We start from the raw sequence: 19,475 nt of genomic DNA, 5'->3' as shown, positions 1-19,475 counted from the left end.
TTCTAGATTTTGAATTCTATACCACAGTTTTTTTTAACATTTAAAAAATATTTATTTATTCCCTTTTGTTGCCCTTGTTTTATTGTTGTAATTATTATTGTTGTTGTTATTGATATCATTGTTGTTGGCTAGGACAGAGAGAAATGGAGAGAGGAGGGGAAGACGGAGAGGGGAGAGAAAGATAGACACCTGCAGACCTGCTTCACCACTTGTGAAGCAACTCCCCTGCAGGTAGGGAGCTGGGGGCTCAAACCAGGATCCTTACCCAGGTCCTTGTGCTTTGTGCCACGTGCACTTAACCTGCTGTGCTACCGCTCGACTCCCTACACCATAGTTTTTAAAGCCTAAAGTTTCTCTGTATATCAAAATTCCAAACTCCTTTTGATTTATTGTATGTGCTATAGAATTTTATTAGATTTTAAATTTTAATTTTGTTGTCACTGCGACTTCACTACTCTGGATTGACCTTTTCAGGGGTAGACAGAAATAGAGAGATATAAGGAGAGAAGAAAAGATACCATCACATCAATGCTTTCCTCAGTGCAGTAGAAGCTAGGCTTGAACCTGAATAGTGTATATGGGTAATTAGTTACCCTCTAAGGTGGGCTATTTTGATGGTCTTATATTTTAAACATTTAATTCCTCTGATTTTGTAATTATCTCAGTCATAGACTGGAAACACACATCTTCAGTTTGGGGTCTGAATACCTTACTAACCAGGCATATTTTTGGCCTTACATAAGGGGAGAGGACCTATACAACTTAATCACCACATTAATAATCATTCGTGGATACTCCTTTTCATCATCATTCATTTACAAAAGGACAACAAAACTGAAGATAATTTTATTGAACTCTGTAACAAATACTATCTCACTCCTATCAGGATAGGTGTACTTCATTTGTATGCACAATATATATATATATGATTTACCAGAGTTATTATCAAGTCTCAAAGCTAAAATAAAATCAGCTGCTAGTAAAAATAGCACACAGCTGTTAACTCCAGAAAGATAATTCAGATTTAGACTTTTAGGCCATGTTATCTTGACTGAGATACAGACTCAACTGGGGGAACAACAACAAAAAGATATGTCAACCTATGTCTTTCAGTTGCCTAAGATTTCATTTGGACTTATTCAAATTTTAAGAGCATTAAGAGAGAACTAAAAGGCAGATATGTAGATACTATTAATAATGAATTTTAGAGCATCAACATTATAGAAATAATGAGAGCAGATTTGTTCCTCTCCTCTCCTCTCCTCTCCTGGATCAACTAGGAATACCAAAGGAGACCACCTGGGACCGGAACAAGACAGGACTAGAATGACTACAGGAACCCACCAAATCACCAGTGAGTGCAAACACATGTGGCTGGTGACAGAGAGCATCCAAGGGAGAAATTAAGTGGCTGGTAACAGTCTGGCAGTTTATCAGTTGAGACACCACTTCCATTCTGTTCCACCAACAAGGGGAGAGCTGAAGGGAGAAGAGGACTCCTCAGAGACTCACTATATAAGCACACATTAAGAAACAAGAAAAAGCACAAATAAACAGCCTGATTGCACATCTTAAAGACCTAGAAGAAGAAGAACAAAGGAAACCTAAAGCAACCAGAAGGACAGAAATCACTAAAGTTAGGGCAGAAATCAATAACATTGAGAATAAGAAAACCATACAAAAGATCAATAAAAGTAAATGTTTTCTTTGAAAGAGTGAACAAAATTGACAAACTTTTAGCCAGACTCACAAGACAAAAAAAAGGAAGAAGACCCAAATAAATCAGATCATAAATTAAAGAGAAGATATCACAACAGACACCACAGAAATTCAGCATATCATGCGAGGCTTCTATGAACAACTATATACCACCAAGCTAGAGAACCTGGAAAAATGGATGATTTCCTAGATATCTACCAACTTCCAAAACTAAGTAAAGAAGAAGTGGATAACATGAACAGGCTCATCACAGCTAATGAAATTGAAACAATTATAAAAATCTCCCCCAAAATAAAAGTCTGGACCAGGTGGTTTTACAAATGAATTCTTTTTTTTTATTTTTTATTTATTTATTCCCTTTTGTTGCCCTTGTTGTTTTATTGTTGTAGTTATTATTGTTGTTGTCGTTGTTGTTGGACAGGACAGAGAGAAATGGAGAGAGGAGGAGAGAAAGATAGACACCTGCAGACCTGCTTCACTGCCTGTGAAGCAACTCCCCTGCAGGTGGGGAGCCGGGGTCCGAACCGGGATCCGAACCGGAATCCTTATGCTGGTCCTTGAGCTTTGCGCCACCTGCGCTTAACCTGCTGTGCTACAGCTTGACTCCCTTACAAATGAATTCTACAAAACCTTCAAAGAACTAATACCTCTACCTTTAAAAGTCTTCCAGAAGATTGAAGACACTGGAATACTCCCTTCCAGCTTCTATGAAGCCAACATCACTCTGATACCAAAAGCAGACAGGGACACAACCAAAAAAGAAAACTACAGACCAATATCTCTGATGAACATACATGCAAAAATATTGAACAAAATTCTAGCCATCTGGATACAGCAGTATATTAAAAAGATTGTTCATCATGACCAAGTGGAGTTTATCCCAGGCATGCAAGGTTGGTTTAATATACGTAAATCAATCAATGTGATCCACCACATCAACAAAAGCAAGACCAAAAACCACATGATCATATCAATAGATGCAGAGAAAGCCTTTGACAAAATACAACATCCCTTTATGATCAAACCACTACAAAAAATGGGAATAGATGGAAAATTCCTGTAGATAGTGGAGTCTATATATAGCAAACCTACAGCCAACATCATACTCAATGGTGAAAAACTGGAAGCATTTCCCCTCAGATCAGGTACTAGACAGGGCTGCCCACTATCACCATTACTATTCAACATAGTGTTGGATGTTATTGCCATAGCAATCAGGCAAAAGCAAGGAATTCAAGCCATACAGATTGGAAGAGTGTTGGTATGCTTTTGGATTCTGCTTGTGAAGCCTTCTTTTTTTTTTTTTTATCATCACAATGGGTTCACTTTGTGTTGCTTGCAATGTGTTTTGTTTGCATGTCCACTGTTGGCTGGGCACCCCCTTGCCTCCGGGATATTGGTTTGGCCCTTGCTCCCCTGCCTCTGGGACATTTGGTTTAGTCCTCACTGGTTTGCACTTTTTCCTTCTCCCCGCCCCCTATCATATATATTTCCTTTGTTCCTGACTCTTCTACCTCAGGAGGGAGGTAGGAGAGACACAGGACAGAACTGTGTTGTGATTAGGTTGTTGGACTGCATCACCGCTCATGAATAAAGATTGAACTGTGTTCTCAGCTCAGCCATGAGTCTCTGGTCATCTCTGTCTCCCGCTTGTGAAGCTAATCCAGCAAAATGGCACCCGAACAGGGACTAACTCCAATGTGGGACCTAACCCACCCATCCACCAGATAAGTAAAGCCATTTGGCTACCTATCCACTATGGGCTGCAGTTGGTGAGGCAGGTGCAGCACACGGTCCTGCAGCTCTCTCACTCTCCGCATCTTTCTGTGTCACTGCTGGAGCCACCGCCTGACCCATGGGCCGCCATGGGCTGCAGAGTCCATGAGAATGCGGGTACCGCTGCCACCTCCGCGGAGTCACTCTGGGCCACACTTTGGTTCCCTGATGAGGAAACTTTGGCTCCCTGTGGCCGTGATCATGGAGCTTGGGGGATGCGCAGAGACTTCCCCTGGGACTTTCTGGATTACCTCTCACATGTTTCCTGTGAAGAGAGACTACTCTGACTTGGGGAGCATTCTCCATTGCCCTGGTGGTACCCAAAAGTGGAGACACATGGTTGGTTCTGCCCTCCTAATTTGGTTCTTTCTTCTATGGGAAAACGTTTTTAAAAATGGGTGCCTGCAGCAATCCAGCAAAAACCACCAGAAGTACCCTAAATGGAATTTCAAAGAGCTTTTTGGACTTCGACGCCCTCCGGGGACTCATGATGCTACATGGTGAGATCTCGATAATCTGGTTCAAGAAATCCATTTGGACCCCTGTTCTCTGACATTGCCCACAAGATGGCATGACTACAACGCACCCCCGAAACCAATGATGTGACCTGGCACGACCTGAAGAAATAGATTCACAGACTCCAAAGCTCACTCTCTACAGAAAAGCAGAATTCCAGTGGCTGATTTTCTCCATCGAGGCAGATGTACAGCGTTTCATCCCTTGGCATTTATTTCATCCATGGTCATCTACTTTGGACTGAGACTTCTATCGGACTTACTGGTACACCTCTTGGACACACTACACAACTCTACAGCAGCTTCCCTTTATGGTGCTGGGTTTCTCAAAGACTGAGCAGCCAGTTGCCTTGGGACTCTATTGGCCACACACCCCCTCCTTGCTAGGTAATGCCCACAGAGGCAGGAAATGCCCGTTGAGGCATGAAGCACCCCCAGAAGCAAGAGATTCCCACAGAGGCAAGAAATGTCCTTTATCCTGATAGGCCTTTCCCACAGAGGCAAAAAACGCCCCCCTCAGGCCTTCCCTTGGCATCACACTGGTTCTTACTGCTCTCTTACTTGTTGCTCCATGTCTTGTGCCAGTTTTTTGAAAATGCCTGTACGATATAGGTTTCTGTTCACCCCACACTCCTGATACTATGACCATTAGTTAAAAAGAAAGGGGAAATTGTTGGTATGCTTCTGGATTCTGCTTGTGAAGCCTTCTGTTTTTATCATCACATTGGGTTTGCTTTGTGTTGCTTGCAGTGTGTTCTGTTTGCATGTCCACTGTTGGCTGGGCACCCCCCTGCCTCTGGGATATTGGTTTGGCTCTCTCTCCCCCTGCCTCTGGGACATTTGGTTTAGTCCTCTCTGGTTTGCGCTTTTTCCTTCTCCCCATCCCCTATCATATGTATTTCCTTTGTTCCTGACTCTTCTGCCACAGGAGGGAGGTAGGAGAGATACAGGACAGAATTGTGTTGTGATTAGGTTGTTGGATTGCATCACCGCTCATGAATAAAGATTGAACTGCATTCTCATCTCAGCCATGAGTCTCTGGTCGTCTCTGTCTCCCACCCGCGAAGCTAATCCGGCAAAAGAGAAGAATTCAAACTCTCCCTATTTGCAGAAGACATGATAGTATACATAGAAAAACCTAGGAATCCAGCAAGAAGCTTTTGGAAATCATCAGGCAATACAGTTAAGGTGTCAGGCTACAAAATTAACATTCAAAAGTCAGTGGCATTCCTCTATGCAAACACAAAGTTAGAAGAAATTGAAATCCAGAAATCAATTCCTTTTACTATAGCAACTAAAACAATAAAATACCTAGGAGTAAACCTAACCAAAGAAGTGAAAGACTTGTACACTGAAAAATATGAGTCACTACTCAAGAAAATTGAAAAAGACACAAAGAAGTGGAAAGATATTCCATGTTCATGCTTTGGAAGAATTAACGTCATCAAAATGAATATACTACCCAGAGCCATCTATAAATTTAATGCTATCCCCATCAAGATCCCAAGCACATTTTTAGGAGAATAGAACAAATGCTACAAATGTTTATCTGGAACCAAAAAAGACCTAGAATTGCCAAAACAATCTTGAGAAAAAAGAACAGAAACGGAGGCATCAAACTCCCAGATCTCAAACTGTATTATAGGGCCATTGTCATCAAAACTGCTTGGTACTGGAACATGAATAGACACACTGACCAGTGGAATAGAACTGAGAGCCCAGAAATGAGGCCCCACCCTATGGACATCTAATCTTTGTCAAAGGGGCCCAGACTATTAAATGGGGAAAGCAGTGTCTCTTCAATAAATGGTGTTGGAAACAATGGGTTGAAACATGCAGAAGAATGAAACTGAACCACTGTATTTCACCAAATACAAAAGTAAATTCCAAGTGGATCAAGGACTTGGATGTTAGGTCAGAAACTATCAGATACTTAGAGGAAAATATTGGCAGAACTCTTTTCCACATAAATTTTAAAGATATCTTCAATGAAACGAATCCAATTACTAAGAAGACTAAGACAAGTATAAGCCTATGGGACTACATCAAATTAGAAAGCTTCTTCATAGCAAAAGGAACCACTGCCCAAACCAAGAGACCCCTCAAAAAGAAGGGGAGATTTTTACATGCCATATACCAGAGAAGAGTTTAATAACCAGAATATATAAAGAGCTTGCCAAACTCACAACAAGACAACAAATAACCCCATCCAAAAATGGGGAGAGGACATGGACAGAATATTCACCACAGAAGAGATCCAAAAGGCTGATAAACACATGAAAAAAATGCTCCAAGTCTTTGATTATCAGAGAAATGCAAATCAAGACAACAATGAAATGAGATACCACTTCACTCCTGTGAGAATATCATACATTAGAAAAGGTAACAGCAGCAAATGCTGGAGAGGCTGTGGGGTCAAAGGAACCCTCCTCTACTGCTGGTGGGAATGTAAATTGGTCTAACCTGCAATTCCTCTCCTGGGCATATATCCTAAGGAACCCAACATATCCATCCAAAAATATCTGTGTACACATATGTTCTTGGCAGCACAATTTGTAATAGCCAAAACCTGGAAGCAACCCAGGTGTCCAACAACAGATGAGTGGCTGAGCAAGTTGTGGTATATATACACAATGGAATACTACTCAGCTGTAAAAAATGGTGACTTCACTGTTTTCAGCTGATCTTGGATGGACCTCGAAAAATTCATGTTAAGTGTAATAAGTCAGAAACAGAAGGATGAATATGGGATGATCTCACTTTCAGGCAGAAGTTGAAAAACAGATCAGGAAAAAAAAAAACACCAGTAGAAGTTGAAATGGAATTGGCGTATTGCACCAATGTAAAAGACTCTGGGGTGGGTGTGTGGAGAGAATACAGGTCCAAGAAGGATGACAGAGGACCTAGTGGGGGTTGTATTGTTATATGGGAAACTGGGGAATGTTATGCATGTAGAAACTATTGTATTTACTGTTGAATGTAAAACATTTTTCCCCAATAAAGAAATAAATAAAAAGGAAATATTGAAAAAGTGAAAAAAAGGTGTTTACTATATGTTTAGTCAGAATTTGAGAAAGAAGAATAGATAGAAGTGGGTCAGAAATATTATTTGAAGTAATGTAAATTAATAACTTTCTAGAATAAAAAAAGATACAACCCATGGATTCAAAAGCTCAGTGCCTTTTCAGTTACATAAATAAAAAGTAATCCATAGGTCATTAGATATTTTCAAAGCAAAGCAAATTATATTGATGGGGAAATTTTTTTTTGAGGAAGGGGAATAGTCACAAGGTTTACTTAAAATATCAACTGAGACTCAGACAAAGAAATTGTTTTAAAACATCACTCTTACCTTAGAAACAATTACCATATTTTAGACTTAAGCTACAAAGCTCCTATTCTAATTCTGTCCCCTTTCAACAGAAATACAGAAAGCAAGGGGAGTAAGAATTATTGCCAATAAAATATATATTTATCAGTCTTACATCCAGTGAAACTGTCTTTCAGAAATGAAGATAGCATAAAGACATTTTTCAAGAATACCTGTTATACAATTGACAGAAATCTCCAATTAAAAGACAAAAATGCCTTAATTATATTAAAAAATAAACCTATTCTATATATTGTCATTACCTTTCTTTGTGGCGACAATCTCAAAAGGCGTAGTTTCTGACTTTTGCTGAGACACTGGCTCCATTAAGTCAGCGCTATGAGGGCTCCTTAGTGTCACAAGATGAGGACAAACAGAACCTGAGTCAGGACTACTGCTCACAGCACCGTTTGCAAAGAGGATCTGAAGGAAATGCAAAAGCTCAGAATGCTCAGAAATCAGGACAACATAGTTTAGTGACAAACACTGGACCACACTGAAACAGCTTAAAACCAATCCAACGAAATACTGTTTGCAGGATTCAGCAATGAAAGGTAATTTAGAGAAGTGTGGATTAGGAGCTAAGAGGAAACAGCTTAATGATCAGCACAGTAATATTATTTTATGTTTTCCACTTTGCTTCTTTTTCTTTTCTAATTTTTATAGGACCAATTCAAGTTTTATGTTCTCCCCATTTTCACTATTCCCTTATGCAGTTGGAAAATTATCCAATGTATTTCATTTATTCTAATGAAGACTTCAAAGTTTATCACATGCTTGGATGTTTACTTTCAACCAATGTCTCTATTAGGAACAGGATACTAGAAATACATCTATCCATCATCAATATCTATTGTATTCCAATGAACAGAGCACTACTATTAGTGTTGCTAATAATCATTATTTTTCCTCTGGATCTAGTTCTGTAATATACTGTTCGTTATTTTAAAGTCATTCCATTTGCAGACGAGTTTACCTGTGTGGATCCATCCAACATGTATTTGACTACAGTGCCTTGACTGGTGATAACTCTTGATGCCTCTTGCTCTGTTAATGGCAGCATAGACTTGTAGAATTCATAGTGCTTCACCTTCTGGGGGTAGCTCTGTCGAACCATAATGTCCCAAGTGGGATCCTCATTATTAACATGATGATCTTAAAAAAAAAAAAGAAAAGAGGATTTGACTTCCAGAGGCGGAGCTACGAGCAACAGATCGCTTTCTCTCCTCTCCTCTCCTCTCCTCTCCTCTCCTCTCCTCTCCTCTCCTCTCCTCTCCTCTCCTCTCCTCTCCTCTCCCGGATCAACTAGGAATACCAAAGGAGACCACCCGGGACTGAAACAAGACAGGATTAGAATGACCACAGGAACCCAGTAAATCACCAGTAAGTACAAACACGTGTGGCTGGTGACAGAGAGGAGAGAGGGGCCTAAGGAGAGATTAAGTGGCTGCTAACAGTTCAGCAGTTTATCAGTTGAGACACCACCTCCAGTCTGCTCCACCAACAAGGGGACAGCTTAAGGGAGGAGAGGACTCCCCAGAGACTCACCAAGTGCAACTCTGAGTCTCCATTGCTACTACCCTCAGAATATGGAGCAGTGGCAGGGAGGGACACCAGGGGACAGAGATCTAACCGGGAAACTCAGGAGAAGACCTATACCTTGGTGGCATAGCTGAGGGGCTGTGAAAGTCTCTTTGCATAACCACTGGATTATCTCTGCCACACCCTGCTTTATCTCTTGGTCAGGAGTCAGTGATTAAGCTAAGAAGCCTATTGATAGTTTAAAAGCCCTCAGGCTCACATAGCCTACAGGGAAGAAAAAAAAAAGAGGCTTTTAAACCACTGAGCTCCAACTCAGGGATTGAAAAACTGTTAACTTCCACCATGGTAAACCCTTTAATTAACTTACTTAGACACAAGTCAATCCAGGCAATAGTGATCAATAATTTGAAAAGTACTGATAAAGGGAACTCATAACATAATATATAAAATGGTTAAAACAATAAGAAAAAATATTGGAGACTTGAACCAGGACAAGAGTCCAGCTAAAAGTCCTCCAGAGGGTGAAGCACAAAACAATGAGTTCAACATCCAAACATTAGCTAAGGAAATAATAACAGGAGTGAGTAAAGAATTTGAAAAAATTGTAATCAGAAATGCAGGAACAACAAATGAGAATATGGAAGAAAATTCTAATTATCTCATGGTTATTAGAGAGCTGAAAGCTGAAATTGCTGAGCTAAGAAGGCAACTAGCTGAACAAGCTAAAACAGTATCAGAGCAGGGCAACAAAACAGATGAACTCCAGAAAGTAGTAGAGGGCAGAGAGAATAGAATCTATGAGGCTGAAGACAGAATTAGCAAGATTGAGGATGAATTAGAGACAACTAAAAAAGGAGTAAGAGATCTCAAAAAGAGATTAAGAGATGCTGAAAACAACAACAGAGTCCTATGGGATGACTTCAAAAGAAACAATATACACATTATTGGCTTACCAGAGGAAGAAAGAGAAGGAGAGGAAGAAAGCATTCTCCAGGCCATAATAGCTGAAAACTTCCCTAGTCTAGACAACATCAAAGACATAAAGATTCAAGAAGCCCAGAGGGTCCCAAACAGAATTAACCCAGACCTAAAGACACCAAGACATGTCATACTTAGAATGGAAAGGAATAAGGATAAAGAAAGGATCCTCAAGGCTGCAAGAGAAAAACAAAGAGTCACCTACAAAGGAAAGCCCATAAGATTAGCAGCAGACTTCTCCATACAAACACTACAGGCCAGAAGAGAATGGCAAGATATCTATCGAGTGCTCAATGAGAAAGGCTTTCAGCCAAGAATACTATATCCTGCTAGACTGTCATTCAGACTAGATGGAAGCATCAAAACCTTCTCAGACAAGCAACAGTTGAAGGAAGCAACCATCACCAAGCATGCCCTGAAAGAAGTTCTGAAAGGTCTCCTATAAACAACCAGACCACAAATAGGACATATATCAAAACACTCTAAAACTCTACAAGAATGGTGTTAAAATATCTTCAATCTTTGATATCAATAAATGTCAATGGCCTGAATTCACCTATTAAAAGACACAGAGTAGGAAGATGGATCAGAAAACACAACCCAACAATATGTTGTCTATAGGAAACTCACCTAACTCAACAAGACAAACACAGACTTAAAGTGAAAGGATGGAAAACTATCCTACAAGCCAATGGCCCACAAAAAAGGGCAGGAACAGCTATTCTCATATCTGACATGATAGACTTTAAAATAGATAAGATTAAAAAAGATAGGAATGGACACTACTTAATGCTCAGAGGATCAGTCAATCAAGAGGACTTAACAATTATTAACATCTATGCACTCAATGAGAAGCTATCTAAATACATCAAAATTCTACTGAAAGAGCTACAGCAATATATTAACAGTAACACAATCATAGTAGGGGACTTCAACACCCCACTCTCTCAACTTGATAGATCATCCAGGAAGAAAATCAGTAAATACATAATGGAGCTGAATGAAGAGATAGATAAACTAGAACTATTGGACATTTTCAGAGTCATTCATCCCAAGAAACTGGAATACACATTTTACTCAAATCCACATGGGTCATTCTCAAGGATAGACCATATGTTAGACCACAAAGACAGCATCAGCCAATTCAAGAGCATTGAAATCCCAAGCATCTTCTCAGACCACAGTGGAATTAAACTAACACTTAACAATCAACAAAAGATTAGTAACAGTGCCAAAATGTGGCAGCTCAACAGTACACTTCTTAACAACTTCTGGGTCAAAGAGGAAATCAAGGAAGAAATCAAAATGTTTCGAGAGTTCAATGAAAATGAAGACACAAGCTATCAAAATATTTGGGACACAGCTAAAGCAGTCCTAAGAGGGAAGTTCATAGCTATACAAGCACACATTAGGAAAGAAGAAAAAGCACAAATAAACAGCCTGATTACACATCTTAAAGGCCTAGAAGAAGAACAACAAAGGAATCCTAAAGCAACCAGAAGGACAGAAATCACTAAAGTTAGGGCAGAAATAAATAACATTGAGAATAGGAAAACCATGCAAAAGATCAATGAAAGTAAATGTTGGTTCTTCAAAAGAGTAAATGAAGTCGACAAACTTTAGCCAGATTCACAAAACAAAAAAGAGAGAAGACCCAAATAAATCAGATAGTAAATGAAAGAGGAGATATCACAACAAACACCGCAGAAATTAAACATATCATTCGAGGCTTCTATGAACAACTATATGCCACCAAGCTAGAGAACCTGGAAGAAATGGATGATTTCCTAGATACCTACCAACTTCCAAAACTAAGTAAAGAGGAAGTGGATAACATGAACAGGCCCATCACAGCTAATGAAATTGAAACAGTTATCAAAAATCTCCCCCAAAATAAAAGTCCTGGACCAGATAGTTTTACAAATGAATTCTACAAAACCTTTAAAGGAGAACTAATACCTCTACTTTTAAAAGTCTTCCAGAAGATTGAAGACACTGAAATACTCCCTGCCAGCTTCTATGAAGCCAACATCACCCTGATACCAAAAGCAGACAGGGACACAACCAAAAAAGAAAACTAGAGACCAATATCTCTGATGAACATAGATGCGAAAATATTGAACAAAATTCTAGCCAACCGGATACAGCAGTATATAAAAAAGATTGTTCATCATGACCAAGTAGGGTTTATCCCAGGCATGCAAGGTTGGTTTAATATATGTAAATCAATCAATGTGATCCACCACATCAACAAAAGCAAGACCAAAAACCACATGGTCATATCAATAGATGCAGAGAAAGCCTTTGACAAAATACAACATCCCTTTATGATCAAACCACTACAAAAAAATGGGAATAGATGGAAAATTCCTGTAGATAGTAGAGTCTATATATAGCAAACCTACAGCCAACATCATACTCAATGGTGAAAAACTGGAAGCATTTCCCCTCAGATCAGGTATTAGACAGGGCTGCCCACTATCACCATTACTATTCAACATAGTGTTGGAAGTTCTTGCCAAAGCAATTAGGCAGGAGCAAGGAATTCAAGGCATACATATTGGAAGAGAAGAAGTCAAACACTCCTTATTTGCAGATGACATGATAGTATACATGGAAAAACCTAAGGAATCTAGCAAGAAGCTTTTGGAAATCATCAGGCAATACAGTAAGGTGTCAGGCTATAAAATTAACATTCAAAAGTCAGTGGCATTCCTCTATGCAAACACAAAGTTAGAAGAAATTGAAATCCAGAAATCAGTTCCTTTTACTATAGCAACAAAAACAATAAAATATCTAGGAGTAAACCTAGCCAAAGAAGTGAAAGACTTGTATACTGAAAATTATGAGTCACTACTCAAAGAAATTGAAAAAGACACAAAGAAGTGGAAAGATATTCCATGTTCATGGGTTGGAAGAATTAACATCATCAAAATGAATATATTACCCAGAGCCATCTACAAATTTAATGCTATCCCCATCAAGATCCCAAGCACATTTTTTAGGAGAATAGAACAAATGCTACAAATGTTTATCTGGAACCAGAAAAGACCTAGAATTGCCAAAACAATCTTGAGAAAAAAGAACAGAAACGGAGGCATCACACTCCCAGATCTCAAACTGTATTATAGGGTCATTGTCATCAAAACTGCTTGGTACTGGAACATGAATAGACACACTGACCAGTGGAATAGAACTGAGAGCCCAGAAATGAGGCCCCACACCTATGGACATCTAATCTTTGTCAAAGGGGCCCAGACTATTATATGGGGAAAGCAGAGTCTCTTCAACAAATGGTGTTGGAAACAATGGGTTGAAACATGCAGAAGAATGAAACTGAATCACTGTATTTCACCAAATACAAAAGTAAATTCCAAGTGGATCAAGGACTTGGATGTTAGACCACAAACTATCAAATACTTAGAGGAAAATATTGGCAGAACTTTTTTCCGCATAAATTTAAAAGACATTTTCAATGAAACGAATCCAATTACAAAGAAGACTAAGGCAAGTATAAACCTATGGGACTACATCAAATTAAAAAGCTTCTTCACAGCAAAAGAAACTACTACCCAAACCAAGAGACCCCTCACAGAATGGGAGAAGATCTTTACATGCCATACATCAGATAAGAGTTTAATTCTTCTCCTTCTTCTCCTTCTTCTCCTTCTTCTCCTTCTTCTCCTTCTTCTCCTTCTCCTTCTTCTTCTCCTTCTCCTTCTTCTTATCCTTCTACTTCTTCTTCTTCTTCTCCTTCTTCTTCTTCTTCTTCTTCTTCTTCTTCTTCTTCTTCTTCTTCTTCTTCTTCTTCTTCTTCTTCTTCTTCTTCTTCTAGTGTTTGCCATAAGAGTTTAATAACCAACATATATAAAGAGCTTGCCAGACTCAACAACAAGACAACAAATAACCCCATCCAAAAATGGGGGGAGGACTTGGACAGAATATTCACCACAGAAGAGATCCAAAAGGCTGAGAAACACATGAAAAAATGCTCCACGTCTCTGATTGTCAGAGAAATGCAAATAAAGACAACAAGGAGATATCACTTCACTCCTGTGAGAATGTCATATATCAGAAAAGGTAACAGCAGCAAATGCTGGATAGGGTGTGGGGTCAAAGGAACCCTCCTGCACTGCTGGTGGGAATGTCAATTGGTCCAAACTCTGTGGAGAACAGTCTGGAGAACTCACAGAAGGCTAGAAATGGACCTACCCTATGACCCTGCAATTCCTCTCCTGGGCATATATCCTAAGGAACCCAACACATCCATCCAAAAAGATCTGTGTACACATATGTTCTTGGCAGCACAATTTGTAATAGCCAAAACCTGGAAGCAACCCAGGTGTCCAACAACAGATGAGTGGCTGAGCAAGTTGTGGTATATATACACAATGAAATACTACTCAGCTGTAAAAAATGGTGAGTTTTCAGCTGATCTTGTATGGACCTTGAAAAAATCATGTTGAGTGAAATAAGTCAGAAACAGAAGGATGAATATGGGATGATCTCACTCTCAGGCCGAAGTTGAAAAACAAGATTAGAAAAGAAAACACAAGTAGAACCTGAAATGGAATTGGTGTATTGCACCAAAGTAAGACTCTGGGGTGGGTGGGTGGGGAGAATACAGGTCCATGAAAGATGATGAATGACATAGTGGGGGTTGTATTATTAAATGGGAATCTGGGGAATGTTATGCATGTACAAACTATTGTATTTACTGTTGAATGTAAAACATTAATTCCCCAATAAAGAAATAAATTATTTAAAAAAAGAAAAGAAAACAGAAGTAGAACCTGAAATAGAATTGGCATATCTCATCAAAGTAAAAGACTCTGGGTGGGTGGGTGGGGAGAATACAGGTCCAAGAGGATTCAGAGGACCTAGTGGGGGTTGTATTGTTATATGGGAAACTGGGGGATGTTATGCATGTACAAACTATTGTACTTACTATTGAATGTAAAACATTAATTCTCCAATAAAAAAATAGTACAAAAAAAAAAGAAAAGAAAAGTAGGCCATGTTTTGTGGCTGGGATTTTATCTCCTCACTTAATTTTCATTCTTTTATTTTTGTTTTTATTCTGCATAACAGGGAGTTTTCCAAATCATGACAGAGCTTTGAATGTTGGGTTTTTGTTTGTTTGTTTCTGTTTTTGTTTTTACAGTTAAATGTAGCAAATAAGATCATTTATGAGTACATAATAGACTCTTTTTCCATGTGTGAGACAGTCTCTTTAGTGAAGTCTAGGACACTGCAGAACAGTAGAAGGAAGAAAAGATCTGCTTAGCTGTCTCTGATGTTTCCCTCTGTCCTTGTTGGTGCATTTGTCTCCGGTTTGGGTAAGCTCTTGTCCCTAGATATGCAGACCTTCACTTATGTCCTCTGGATTCTCAGAGCCTCACTGGAATTCATTCACTCATATCTTGATCTCCCTAAACTATTCATCATCTTTTAGAAGTCAGAGAACCCTCCCCTTTATCTCAAATGAAATCCAGATTTGTCTCAAGGTTCTACTCTTACCTGACAACTGAGGAGAAATGCACCTTACTAGTTCCCTCCAGATAAAGTACACTGTTGAGAATTTCTGAGACACAGTAGCTACCCAGTTTAAATTACCTGAATGATCAACTCTTCCCAATTTATAATTCAGTTTCTCAGCATTGGTAATATCAGGCTGATAGGAACATATTTTAGAATGGAGGCACTTTATGGTTCCTCTCAAGTCAGAAGAGTAATAATAGTAGCAAAATAAACATTTACTGAGCTACTTATATGGAAAGTGTGTGTGTGTGTGTGTGTGTGTGTGTGTGTGTGTGTTGTATCCAGTCTTCCTCAATAATCCAGAGTTTTCAGATTAGAAAAGGTCATTATCATTATTAGTGTACTGTTTATTATCAATGAGTATATTTAACTGGTATTAAAAGACAATTTTATGGTAATTTAACTATTTTCTTGTATCACTTTATTGGGGGGGTTAATGTTTGTACTACAGTTGTTGATATATGGGAAAATTTTCTCATCTCCCTGTGATAGGTGTCTGTAAAACACTCTCACCATTGTGCACCAAAGTCATCCATCAGCTCTCTCCCTGTCCCCTTCAAGTACATGAAACCCTGACCTCTCCTGGGGATATATCCAAAGGAAACCAAGAAATCTAGGTACACCTATGTTCATGGCAGCACAATGTTTTCCTATAATTTTTTTTTCTACAAGACTTTTTTTTTTTTTTTGTACGACTTCTGCCCTGCTTGACTCTAACTAGCACTCACCTGAAAACTCTTGCCCAATGAAGGTCACCAGGAGTCCACTGGGGCAAGAAACATTTAGCTTTTGGAAAGTGGGACTATGAAGAGGCTCTTGCATGACAGGTTCCAATTCCACTTCTTCCTGTAAGTAGATCAATAGGGAAATAATTGTGGGCCATTTTCTAAATGAGTTAATGAGGTATTTTGAATTATTGAGGAGTTATTGAGAGCTTAGAAAGTAACTTTCCTGAATAAGTGGAACCCACAAAGGAACCTGAAACATGAAACCTCTATAGGCCAGTATTTGGCTGCCTGAAATTCTAGTAAAAGTCAGGAAAGGGACACAGTGGTTTTAGAAAATATTTTTTAAGGGGTAGTAGCTCCTATAAATTCCAAGGAATATTAATGTATTTACACACACACACATGCACACACATACTATATATATGCCCTATAACACACTATTGACATAACTTGTGATTTTTAAACAGTTCACATTGAAAGAGAAGTGGAGTTTGGCAATTCATGTTAAGGTCCATGGTCCATTACCTTTTTTTCTTCTTCTTTTGGTATCTCCTCTTCTCTTATAGATTCTTTAACCTTTTCTTTGCCTTTTGGTTTCACTTTGCTTTTGCCTTGAGGAACCGTCACTACAACAGGAATTACTGTTGGAAGAAGTGCTGATGGAATATCTAACATTGCTTCCAAATTATGGTCTTTCTCTTCTATTAACAGAGAAAGAAGAAACCAAGTCAATAGAGCATTCATATTTAATGTTTGTTAAACAACATTTACATTTCAAATATTTATATAACATGGAAATACTACCTTGCTAAGTGTGATTTATTAGCTGGATAGATATGAGGGATAATATAGCTGATTTGTAAAAAAAAAAAATCAGGGTTACAGAAAATTTGAAGCACTTAGTACATTCATATATACTTTTGAGTCAATATTTCATACATCCATCCCCGCAGATGTATTAAAAACTTTAAAATTCTATGTCATACACATATATGCATGTACTCTCATACATATGAGATGTACATAACATATATTCCCACACTCAGCAAATTAGGGGCATTAACTCAGAACATGTTTATTAAAACGTAAGCATCCTAGGACCAGAGTAAGAATCCTGGTTCAAGCCCCTGGCTCTGCACCTGCAGGGAAGTTGCTTCAAAGAAATGAAGCAGGTCTGCAGGTGACTATCTCTCTCTCCCCCTCTCTGTCTTCCCCTCCTCTCTCCAATTCTCTCTGTCCTATCCAACAATGATGACACCATCAACAACAACAATAATAAGTATAACAAAAAAACAATAAGGGCAACAAAAGGGAAAATAAGTAAAAATTAAAAAAACTTCAATAATTTTTTTTTTAAGTGAGCATCCTGAAAATTGGCAGGTTTTGTTTCTTTCACCTGGGGCCATTCCACTTGATCCATAGTAACTTATTGAGAGGCAGATTCCATTTTCCAAGGTGGCAGAAAAAGATCCAAATTGGCTTATAACTTTATTCTTTGCTCCCAATTGTTCTAAAGACAAAATCAAACCAAAGATATTTCTACATTATTAAAAGGAAATGCTAGCAAAATTCAGTGCAAAGGCTATGCATAGTTGATTTAGCTTCTACTATGTACTTGGGTCTGTTAAAATTAGGGTGTATATACAAAGAAGGGAACATGAGACTCATGTTATAAAGGACTCTAGGTTGAGGTGAAAAGAGGAAATCAACATAGAAAAACCTAAGGAATCCAGCAAGAAGCTCTTGGAAATCATCAGGCAATACAGATAAGGTATCAGGCTACAAAATTAACATTCAAAAGTCAGTGGCATTCCTTTATGCAAACACTAAATTAGAAGAAGTTGAAATCCAGATATCAATTCCTTTTATTATAGCAACAAAAACAATAAAATACCTAGGAGTAAACCTAACTAAGGAATTGAAAGACTGAAAATTATGAGTCACTACTCAAGAAAATTGAAAATGACACAAAGAAGTGGAAAGATAGTCCATGTTCGTAGGTTGGAAGAATTAACATCATCAAAATGAATATACTACCCAGAGCCATATACAAATTTAATGCTATCCCCATCAAGATCCCCACCACACTTTTAGGAGAATAAAACAAATATTACAAATGATTATCTGGAACCAGAAAAGACCTAGAATTGCCAAAACAATCTTGAGAAAAAAGAACAGAACTGGAGACATCACACTCCCAGATCTCAAATTCTATTATAAGGCCATTGTCATCAAAACTGCTTGGTACTGGAACAGACACACTGACCAGTGGAATAAAATTGAAAGCTCAGAAGTAAGCCTCCACACCTATGGACATGTAATCTTTGACAAAGGGGCCCAGACTATTAAATGGGGAAAGCAGAGTCTCTTCAACAAATGGTGTTGGAAACAATGGGTTGAAACATGCAGAAGAATGAAACTGAACCACTATATTTTACCAAACACAAAAGTAAATTCCAAGGACTTTGGAAAAGTAGATCAAGGACTTGGATGTTAGACCAGAAACTATCAGGTACTTAGAGGAAAATATTGACAGACTCTTTTCTTCATAAATTTTAAAGACATCTTCAATGAAACAAATCGAATTACAAAGAAGACCAAGGCAAGCATAAACCTATGGGACTACATCAAACTAAAAAGCTTTTGCACAGCAAAAGAAACCACTACCCAAACCAAGAGACCTCTCACAGAATGGGAGAAGATCTTAACATGTCACACAGCAGACAAGAGGCTAATAACCAGAATATATAAAGAACTTGCAAAACTCAACAACAAGAAAGCAAATAACCCCATCCAAAAATGGGGAGAGGACATGGACACCACAGAAGAGACCCAAAAGGCTGAGAAACACATGAGAAAATGCTCCAAGTCTCTGATTGTCAGAGAAATGCAAATCAAGACAACAATGAGATACCACTTCACTCCTGTGAGAATGTCATACATCAGAAAAGGTAACAGCAGCAAATGTTGGAGAGGGTGTGGGGTCAAAGGAACCCTCCTGCACTGCTGGTGGGAATGTCAATTGGTCCAACCTCTGTGGAGAGCAGTCTGGAGAACTCTCAGAAGGCTAGAAATGGACCTACCCTATGACCCTGCAATTCCTCTCCTGGGTATATAGCCTAAGGAACCCAACACATCCATCCAAAAAGATTTGTATACACATATGTTCTTGGCAGCACAATTTGTAATAGCCAAAACCTGGAAGCAACCCAGGTGTCCAACAACAGATGAGTGGCTGAGCAAGTTGTGGTATATATACACAATGGAATACTACTCAGCTATAAAAAATGGTGTCTTTAGCATTTT

General features: G+C 38.7%; 1 protein-coding gene across 2 annotated transcripts in view; it reads right to left on the bottom strand.

The window, feature by feature from the left end:
- The window catches only part of SPAG17 (sperm associated antigen 17), a 287,832-nt gene that overhangs the window by 64,452 nt on the left and 203,905 nt on the right, over window positions 1-19,475 (bottom strand). For both annotated transcript variants that reach the window (XM_060201805.1, XM_060201806.1), the window contains exons 24-28: window positions 17,566-17,679; window positions 16,695-16,870; window positions 16,170-16,287; window positions 8,357-8,535; window positions 7,644-7,803 (exon numbers count right to left, since the gene is read on the bottom strand). In XM_060201805.1, the coding sequence (XP_060057788.1) occupies window positions 7,644-7,803; window positions 8,357-8,535; window positions 16,170-16,287; window positions 16,695-16,870; window positions 17,566-17,679 (747 nt within the window). The remainder of the gene's footprint in view (window positions 1-7,643; window positions 7,804-8,356; window positions 8,536-16,169; window positions 16,288-16,694; window positions 16,871-17,565; window positions 17,680-19,475) is intronic.

This window comes from Erinaceus europaeus, chromosome 11, assembly GCF_950295315.1.
Source record: "Erinaceus europaeus chromosome 11, mEriEur2.1, whole genome shotgun sequence".
Taxonomy (NCBI): domain Eukaryota; kingdom Metazoa; phylum Chordata; class Mammalia; order Eulipotyphla; family Erinaceidae; genus Erinaceus; species Erinaceus europaeus.
Note: the sequence above shows the minus strand (reverse complement) of the source record. Positions and strands in the feature narration are given on the sequence as shown.